The sequence below is a fragment of the Xyrauchen texanus genome, chromosome 16 (assembly GCF_025860055.1).
Source record: "Xyrauchen texanus isolate HMW12.3.18 chromosome 16, RBS_HiC_50CHRs, whole genome shotgun sequence".
Classification (NCBI taxonomy): Eukaryota; Metazoa; Chordata; class Actinopteri; order Cypriniformes; family Catostomidae; genus Xyrauchen; species Xyrauchen texanus.
The window spans coordinates 43,779,317-43,789,316 of record NC_068291.1 but is presented as its reverse complement, the minus strand read 5'-3'; the positions used below and the strand labels follow the sequence as shown (position 1 = coordinate 43,789,316).

At 38.3% G+C, this 10,000-nt stretch overlaps 1 protein-coding gene across 1 annotated transcript in view; it reads right to left on the bottom strand.

Moving 5' to 3' along the window:
• The window catches only part of plcb2 (phospholipase C, beta 2), a 52,881-nt gene that overhangs the window by 24,367 nt on the left and 18,514 nt on the right, over positions 1-10,000 (bottom strand). Inside the window, exons 10-18 of the mRNA XM_052145421.1 lie at positions 9,568-9,714; positions 6,922-7,079; positions 6,563-6,645; positions 6,388-6,472; positions 4,658-4,871; positions 4,407-4,483; positions 2,500-2,596; positions 2,173-2,257; positions 412-536 (exon numbers count right to left, since the gene is read on the bottom strand). Coding sequence (XP_052001381.1) covers positions 412-536; positions 2,173-2,257; positions 2,500-2,596; positions 4,407-4,483; positions 4,658-4,871; positions 6,388-6,472; positions 6,563-6,645; positions 6,922-7,079; positions 9,568-9,714 — 1,071 coding nt within the window. The remainder of the gene's footprint in view (positions 1-411; positions 537-2,172; positions 2,258-2,499; positions 2,597-4,406; positions 4,484-4,657; positions 4,872-6,387; positions 6,473-6,562; positions 6,646-6,921; positions 7,080-9,567; positions 9,715-10,000) is intronic.

Sequence of the window (10,000 nt, the reverse complement as noted above, 5' to 3'; positions counted from 1 at the left end):
AATAAAATAAAAAATATATATTTTATGTATTTATAATGGGCCTGGTTCACCCATGACACACGAAAATAAATGCTGTTAAAATTATGCATTTTTTTTTATGCATGAATTGTTTATATACTAAAACAACACTGCACTGTATATATATATATATATATAAATTAAATGTAAAAAATGATAGTTAAATAATGTAAAATGTATGGCACAAAAACACTGGCATTCACGGAAGAAAAAAAATGACACTTGTAAACACTATTACATATAAACACTTAATGAAGCGTGAATAAGTAGTTTTTAAATGAATAATTAAATTAATTTATTTTCACAGACACAAATCAATAAATATGATATGCAGCCAAAAGAGAACATTTTTATGTTTTCTGCATGAGTGCATCAGTTGCACAAGTGTCTCACCCATAGTTTGGTAGTTGAGGGCCACAAACTGACACCCTGCGGTCCAGAACGGCTGAGGACTATAGTTTGAAGAATCCACACGGGTTCCTTTTGGGTAAATACGACTCATCTGCCTCTTATTATATCTACAGTCAGCAGTATAGGAAACATTTGACATCCATAATATAAATACATCTGTTTTTAGCTTGTGAATGTGCTTTGAAAGTTTGAGTCTAATATTCCAGTTCAGAAGTTGTAGAAAGGCAATTAGGGCCCAAGCACTGTAAGTGTGGAGGCCATATTGTTTTCCTAAGGGTTAACATTCTTCTTTTCAAGGTTTCAGGGGCTTTTGGGTCCATTAACATGCTCAAAAACTCCTGAAAATTTGCATAAACATCAGAATTGGCCATTAGAGCTTGGCAAAAGTGTGGGAGCCAAGGGGGGGCTTTTTGCCGGCCCCTTGAAAATTTGATTTTTGGGAGGCTATGTAGCACATGCCTTTTCACCTACAGTCACCAAACATTGCACACATATAGATCTCATCAAGCTGGACAACTTTCACACTTATAGTCATAGGCTCCGCCCAACAGGAAGTCTGCCATGTTTCATTGTTTATAAAACGAATGCTCTGGAATTTGAAATACTTTTATGTGACAGGCACCAAACGTGGGCAACGTCGTGCCAAGACATTGAAGATGCTAAATTGCGAACAGATTTTTGATATTTCAAATGGTGTTGCCATGGCGATGCGATAAATTCATGGCGAAAAATGTAAAAGAGGAAGTGCTCATATCGTCGGCGTGCGATTTAGATCAAAATTTAGATTCATGTTTTGTATTGGGGGCTGATCGCATGGATATGACTATTGGGGGGCACGATCATAGCGCCACCAACCGGCAGCAGGAAGTGTTTTTACAGATTTTGGAATAGGACTCTTGTTTTTATCTGAACTGTTTCAAATTTTGTTATAATGCCAAGACAGTACAGATTTAAAATTATGAATGGATTTTCGATATCTTAACTACTGATGCCATTGCAGCGCATTAAACACTATTATTATCTTATATAATATACTATATTATTATACTTATGCTTGAAATTTTTTTATTTTTTTTAACACACACATTATAATCGTCGGCCATTAGGGCTGGGCAAAGGTTCATTCATGGGCATGTTCATGGGACTCTGTAGTACATCGCTTTTCACCTACAGTCACCAAACTTTGCACACATATAGATCTCATCAAGCTGGACAACTTTCACCCTTATAGTCATAGGCTCCGCCCAACAGGAAGTCTGCCATGTTGCATTGTTTATAAAATGAATGCTCTGGAATTTGAAATACTCCTCCTAGGGGATTTATGTGACAGGCACCAAACGTGGGCGACGTCGTGCCAATACATTGATGATGCTGAATTGTGAATGGATTTCTGATGTCTCAAATGGTGTCTCCATGGTGACGCGATAAAGTAACAAAAAAATAGGAAGAAAGAATTGTCTCATATCTTCTGCATGCATCGTGTGATTTACATAAAAATTGACCCGTATCTTTGGCCTTGAGAGCAGATCACATTGATGTATCTACTGTGGGTCGCAGTAGTAGCGCCACCAACTGGCAGAAGGAAGTGTGGCTCTTACAACAGTCTTTGATACAATCCATTTACATTTACACAAATCGCTTACAATTGTTTTGATGCCCATTTGAAATGGGCCTACGGTGCTTGGGTCCGTTGATTGCTGCTTACAGCTATATTTGTAATTGTAATTGTAATTGAAAGGATACTCTGCCCATTCCACAGCGTTCTTAGCAATTAAACTTTCTCCTTTGGTTTCCACAAATGAAGAGATCACGTAACTCTTGTTCTTTTCTATATTTAGACAAAAACAGGTGACAGGAAATCAGATAAGCACTAACAAACATAAGCAAACAACAGGGTCATTCCTATTACGCAATACTCCATTACATCCTCGTCATAAATGTCCAATATTAAACTCACCATTTTTAAAGATGGAAATTAAGTTTCATATTTACATTGTAAAAACTTGAATTCAGATGCATTATCATAAATATTGCACTTATGCGCGTCTATAAAAACAAGTTCAAACTCACTCGCTGCGTTCTCAAACGAGATGAATTTGTTCGGCTGAACGTAGTTGACTATAGCTGACATCTCTTCATACGCTGTCACTTCCTGTCCAGCTGTACCCTGAGAGGAAATCAAAATGATAAGAGCTAAACAGAAGGTGAACAAACTCTTCTTTTAGCAGATGATCACTTACCAAAAACAACTTAAAGGATATCGTTACTACACAGAAGAGTTAAACCAAAGATAGATCTTCCCCTCTGCTGTAGCTCTTAAATGGGGTGTTGTGATTTTTTTTTTAATTGTACAGTTACAATTTAAATAATTGGTATTTAGAGTACAGTTACATTCAAAACGTATTTAGTTCACTGAAGAGATTACTTTGATTTATTGTCATTTGTTTAATTTAATATTTATTCCTTTATTATGTGCAAGTCCTCCCAGATCCAGGAAGACGGGGATGACCTGCCAGCAGACGGCACAGACCTCTAGGGCCAACCGCGTTTCGTTTCTATCGGCCTTTGCTAACCTTGTCTAAAAGTAACTGAAATTTGATTGGTTGATGGCGGCCATGTTTTTCGAGATATGCATCTGTCCACAAATAACTTGATGGCACCTTGGACAAAGACACCGCATGCTAAATTACAGGTCGATCAGACCAATGGCTCCTTAACTAGAGCCATTTTTAGGTTTGTCATTTTAATAGCGCCACCAAATGGACGAGGTTGGTAAAGCGTTTTGTGAAAATATCTGATACCGCTCAAGAGTTATAGGCATTTACGTAAAGGAAGCCACTCATGCTTCGTGTGTTTCTGCAAACCGTTGCGACGATGAATCAAAACCTTTTTCAATCTTTCTGGATGTATTTGGTTACGATCGTTCGAATGGCCAAGGACTAAATCGTAAAAGTAGGTTTTACAGAAAGTTTGCAAATGCCGAAAACGTTTATCATCACAAAAATATTCATTTTGTTCGTCTTTAGCCAATGATTCCAATGATATATGGCACATGAGTGTACGACGTACAGTTTTAGGAGTCATGGCCCAAAATGTGTTTGCCTTTGCTACAGCGCCACCTATAGGCCAATCGCATTCCCCCAAAGTTTCATGTCTATAGGCAGTACAGTTTGGTCTGCACGATCAGTTTTAGGGCAGAATAATAATAATAACACAAATCATGGCAATTACAATAGAGTTTCTGCACTATGTGCTTGAACCCCTAATAATATATATATATTAATATTATTATTATTATTATTATTTTATTAAATTAAAGTATTGATAGTTAAGTAATTGAAAATAGCGCACAAGTCACATGAACTATTTTCATGATACTTTTATGGTGCTTTTTGTCATTTTAGTTTTCGATAAATAATTTCAAAAAATAAAATTAAATAAATATATACAAAAATGCGCATTAAATTAAATTATAGAATATGGCACACAATACAAGAATATAAGATCACAAGTCATATGGACTACTTTTATGGTGCTTTTTTTATTTAAAAGTTTAATAAAATAAAATAAAAATCTAATTTTATAAATTAAAATATATATATATATATATACAAAAATGCATGAATTTAATTAAATGGCAGAATATGACACAATATAAGAATATAAGAACACAAGTCATGTGTTTTTTTTTTGTGATTTTGGGGTTTAAAAAAATAAAAGAAAATATTATAAACTGAAATAAACGTATACAAAAATGTTCATCAATTAAATGAAATTAAATGATTGAATATAGCACAGAATATACGAATATTGAGCTCAAGTCATGTGGACTATTTTTACCCATTTTTTGCCGTTTTACTTTTACTATATCTTTAGTATTTCTCATTTGTGTCATATGGGTTTGAAGCGACATGAGGGTGAGTAAATGATCACTTTAAGAAAAAACATGCTTCCTACAATCTACTAGAGTACTGTACCTCGTCAGAGTTCTTCATCTTCTCCTCGTCTTGTTCATCATGATCGTCCTGTTCTTCAGTCGGCTCCTCACGGGTCTCTGATGAGACACAAAACAGCTTTTAGTTTCAGTCTCCCGAATCAAACTAAATTAAATGATTGATAGTAAATAACTGAATATCGCACATACGTCTGAACTAACTTATGATACTTTAATAATGCTGTTTTTTGGAGTTTGATATAAATAAATAATTGGATTTGTAGCTCTGTTGACCTTGTGCGGCGGGTGCGTCCTGGCCTTCTGCTGGAGCGGGCTGGTTTGGATCTTCGCTCTGATTGGACTCAGAACCCTGTGCAGCAGCTTGTGGCTGTTCTGTACCAGATTTCTTTGCGTTATCTTTGTTTGGAGCTGCGCTGCTTTTCTTATTCTTGATCAGTATTTTACCCATCAGCTCAGACGGACTCGGGACTGGATGACCCGGCTTGAGCTGAGAAGCAAATCCATAGAATATTCGATTAGACATTGAGTCGAATTATTTTTAGATGTTTGTCATTTAATTTGCTTGGTGTAGAAATACATCAGAACTATAAGGTTCATTCAGGTAATCAACAGAGTGCAAAATTGTAGGTAGGAAGCGGAATTAAAACGAAATGACATTTTTAATAAAAACACTTTTTTTATATATATAAATGACCGTAAACACAAAATACTGTTTGGGATATTTCCAGAATCATTGCATAAAAACACACAGAGTGTATTTAAATAATAGATGCTGTCGATTTAATCTGTTAATTCAGTTTGATTAATTGTATAAAATTAAGGCATTAAAGAATTGATGTAATTAATCACACCAACATAATGAGGAATTTGTGTGAGTGTGTGTTAGAGTGTGTGTGTGTGTTTGTGTGCGTGTGTGTGTGAGAGAGAGTGTGTGTGTCTGTGTGTGTGAGCGAGAGAGTGTGTGTGTGTGTGTGTGTGTGTGTGTGAGTGTGTGTGTGAGTGTGTGTATGTGAGAGAGTGTGTGTGTGTGTGAGAGAGAGAGAGTGTGTGTGTGTGTGTGTGTGTGTGTGTGTATGTTTGTGTGAGAGTGTGTGTGAGAGAGTGTGTGTGTGTGTGTGTGTGTGAGAGAGAGAGAGAGAGAGAGAGAGTGTGTGTGTGTGTGTGTGTATGTTTGTGTGAGAGTCTGTGTGAGAGAGTGTGTGTGAGAGAATGTTTGTGTGTGTGTGTGTGAGAGAGTGTGTGTGAGAGTGTGTGTGTGTGTGAGTGAGAGTGTGTGTGTTTGTCTGTCTGTGTGTGAGTGAGAGTGAGTGAGTGAGTGTGTGTCTGTGTGTGTGAGTGAGTGTGCGTGTGAGTGAGAGTGTGTGTGTTTGTGTGTGTGTCTATGTGTGAGTGTGTGTGTCTATGTGTGAGTGAGAGTGTGTGTGTGTGTGTCTATGTGTGAGTGAGTGAGAGTGTGTGTGTGTGTGTGTGTCTATGTGTGAGTGAGAGTGTGTGTGTGTGTGTCTATGTGTGAGTGAGAGTGTGTGTGTGTGTGTGTGTGTCTATGTGTGAGTGAGAGTGTGTGTGTGTGTGTGTCTATGTGTGAGTGAGAGTGTGTGTGTGTGTGTGTGTGTGTGTGTGTGTGTGTGGTTGTGTGTGTTCTGCATTGTGAGTGTTTTATCATCCCTTCATTTCTGAGTGTGTGTGTGTGTGTGTGTGTGTGTTTGCATTGAGGATGTTTTAGTCTCACCCTGTAATTTCTGTCTGTTTTTTGGTCTTTCCCATTCATGTTCAACGGTCGGTCAATTCTGACCACGAATACCAAATGTGTCGCCTTTTTTTAAATTTATTATTATTATAAAAAACCAATTTGTATTATTTTTATGTTCAGATGGCAAATAGAGGAAAAGTCACCTTGTACTCTTGAACTGCTCAGATAAAGGAACCCATTTTTATTAAATGAGGAAAATGTATTTTGGTCAAAAGTGACTGAATACCACAGGAGGGTCAAGACTTCAACTCACCGGGTATTTGTCCAGCAGATCAACAAGCAGAGCGTCTCCAAATATCGTCCTGCAGTATTCCGCCATCTTTTCCTGCTGCTTCACTCTGACCAAAACATGAACAAATCACCGACTGATATAATATCATGAAACCTGCAGTATAAGAGATTCTGTGAATGATAATAAAGCGTCTTACGAATCCACGTGGTTTTCAAATGATAGCACAATTGGATAATTGGACGTTTTGAATGCACTCTCAGCGATGGCTTCAATCACATCCTGTCATGGAAAATAAACATCCAAGAGGACTCATTGCTCAGATGCTGCTTAGTCTGTTTCATTAAAATATCAACTTTGTCTCAGATGTTTTAAAATGAGGCCTCGTGGAAAATCAAGGGGGGCAATGTAGCCCCCCCCAGACCCGGCCATGTTTTGGTTTTGTAAATCACAGTGACTAATTGATCTATGACTGCTTCATAACCTTATCCTGACTCTCTACTTATTATGATCAGCCCGCTCGCCTCCACTGCACATCCCATAATCACAGGAACAGACCTTGAACAGGATCTCAGTTGTCATGGTGAAGCCATGGGTGATGATTGGCTCTTCATCGGGAGGTTTGCCCTTCCAGCAGTCGAGCTCTAGACAGCGACACCCGGCGAGCAGACACTGACGGTACATTTCCGGAGACGAGACGCCCGTTAACTGACCCGCTGCGAAGAGACACAACAACTGAATGTTGACTCTGAAAGATGCATGTTATGCATTTCATCCTGTGTTAGACTGTTATCCCCTTCTCCATTCAAAAATTTCAAACCAAACATGTTTTTTTTAGCAATACTATTATAATTGTGACAGTCACATCAGTAACCTAATAAAAGCTGTTTTATTCTACACGGAGAGGGTCTGCACATGGGGGCGGCCATGTTTGAATCACATGACCAGTCAAATACTACTGCTAAACACTCTACTATTGGGCACTTTCACTTATGGATTACATGTAATCATGGCTGACTGTTAATAGTGTATTTCTATAATCACATCTTTGACTGAAAACGATTGATTTTGAATGATGCTGCATCCAAGCCTCCAGGTGTCGCTGTAAGTCCAAGATGACACTAACAAAAAATGTAGAGTGCACCTTCAATGACAAAATTCTCCAGGAAGTGACATTATTTTTGGTGGGAAAATAACAGCACAAACGTCAGTTGGGATTAGCAATGCTTTGATACATTTTGGGATGTTTTGCGGTGTTATGGTGTGTTCGCATACAACACGAATCGAGAGTTTCGAATGGCGCGATTACATACAAAGTCATTGCAAAGACGCGAATAGACGCACATTTTTCAACTCGAGCGAAATATCCGCATGACGCGTTGTCGTGAAAGCCTATCAGCATTGAGATTGTCCAGATGTCACTGACGTAGTAGCAGAAGAAATCAGGAAAAATTGAGGAGAAAATGGTTGTGGCGGTGTGTGGGAACCTGGAATTGTATGACACAACGTCAAAGTATCTGGGACTTCCCCAACAGACACAGAGCAGCAATCGTTGTGATATCGGCCATTGTTGATGGCGGAAAGAGAAGTTGTCGTAGAAGCCCCTCCTCCTGTCCTTTTCAGGAAGAGAAGGGGGAATACTCGCGGGTTTGCGTTACTTGCGCGAACACAAGTTTAAACACAAATTGAATCCAGCGGTCAAACTCGCTCGAGCAATGCGAGTCAAAAAAAATTCTGCATTGTATGTGAACGCACCATTACTCGTGCAAACGCGAGTTTAAACACAATTTTAATCCAGCAGGTAAATTCGCACAAGCAATGCGAGGCAAACATTTTTTTCGCTATGTATGCGAACGCATCATTACTTGCTGGAACGCAAGTTTAAACCCAAATTTAATCCAGCGGTCAAACTCGAGCGAGCAATGCTAGGCGATTTTTTTTTCCCGCGTTGTATGTGAACGCACCATTACTCGCACGAACGCAAATTTAAACACAAATTTAATCCAGTGGTCAAACTCGCACGAGTAATGTGAGGCAAATCTTTTTTCCACGTTGTATGTGAACGCACCATTACTCGCGCAAACGCAAATTTAAACACAAATTTAATCCAGCGGTCAAACTCGCGCGAGCAATGCTAGGCAAATTTTTTTCCCGCGTTGTATGTGAACACACCATTACTCGCGCAAACGCAAGTTTAAACACAAATTTAATCCAGCGGTCAAACTCGAGCGAGCAATGAGAGGCAAAAAAAAAATTCTGCATTGTATGTGAACGCACCATTACTCGCTCGAACGCAAGTTTAAACACAAATTTAATCCAGCGGTCAAACTCGCGCATGCAAAGCAAGGCAAATTTATTTCTGCGTTGTATGTGAACACACCATTACTCGCGCAAACGCAAGTTTAAACACAAATTTAATCCAGCAGTCAAACTCGCGCAAGCAATGCGAGGCAAAAAAAATTCCCGTTGTAACTGAACGCACAATTACTCGTGCGAACGCAAGTTTAAACAGAAATTTAATCCAGTGGTCAAACTCGCGAGAGCAATGTGAGATTTTTTTTTTCCGTTCGACCCTTTTTGATACAATTACAGAATTAAACGTTGTTTGTGAACGCACCATAACTTGCGCGAACGCAAGTTTAAACACAACTTTAATCCAGCAGTCAAACTCGCATTAGAAATTCGAGGCAAATTTTTCATTATCTCGCAACTTTTATCTCTCATAATTACAATGTTTTAATTTGCAATTACGACTTTATTTTTCCAATTACGAGATATTAACTTTATATCTTTCAATTGCAACTTCATATCTCGCAATTGCGACTTTTATCTCTCATTCGATTGTAACTCGTTATTACGAGACACTATTTTTAATTCATTAAACGGAAATAGAAACATTTTTCTGTGAAGTTTTTAGAAAGTAACTTAAAAGTAATTAGTAATGTGATTCCCTTTACATAAAGTAATGGGTAGCAGTAATCTGATTATAATTGTTAGACAAGCACTTCAAAGAGAGATTTGTAGTGGATTACTTTAAGGGAAATGGGCTTAATACTGTACATTTGTATACGAGTTTGTTTATATTATTGTGTTTTTTTGTAACGTTTCTTCCACTGTTTGGCGTTTTAACTCATCACATGGTGCTCCCAAAATAGTCTTGTTGATACTTGCTCAAAAAGTGAATGTTCTTCATGAAATGTTTACCTGTGAGATAGGTGTTGTGAGAGGACTTGACGAAGTAATGCGTTAAGGGTTGAGTCATGTCGTGACTCTGAGCCAGTTTGTCCAATTTCACGACAGATGTTTCTGATCCCATCAGATAGAACAGCAAACCATCTGGAGATATCTGACCTGCAGAACACAAAACACCTTCTATTTAAGCTACATAACGGTGTCATTAAAGCCCTCATGTTCATTAGTAATTATGTTGACTTCGGTCATCTGTCCCTCCATTCTCTCTCTCTCTAACTAGTGACATCACCAACATGGGGAGCGTATCGATGTTCTCCATTTCAATATTCTGTTAACACAAATTAACCCTCCTATTGTGGTCAAATTTGGGCCGCTCACAACTCACCACACGCCCAACTGAGAGCAAGAACCACATTATAGCGACCACAAGGAGGTTACCCCATGT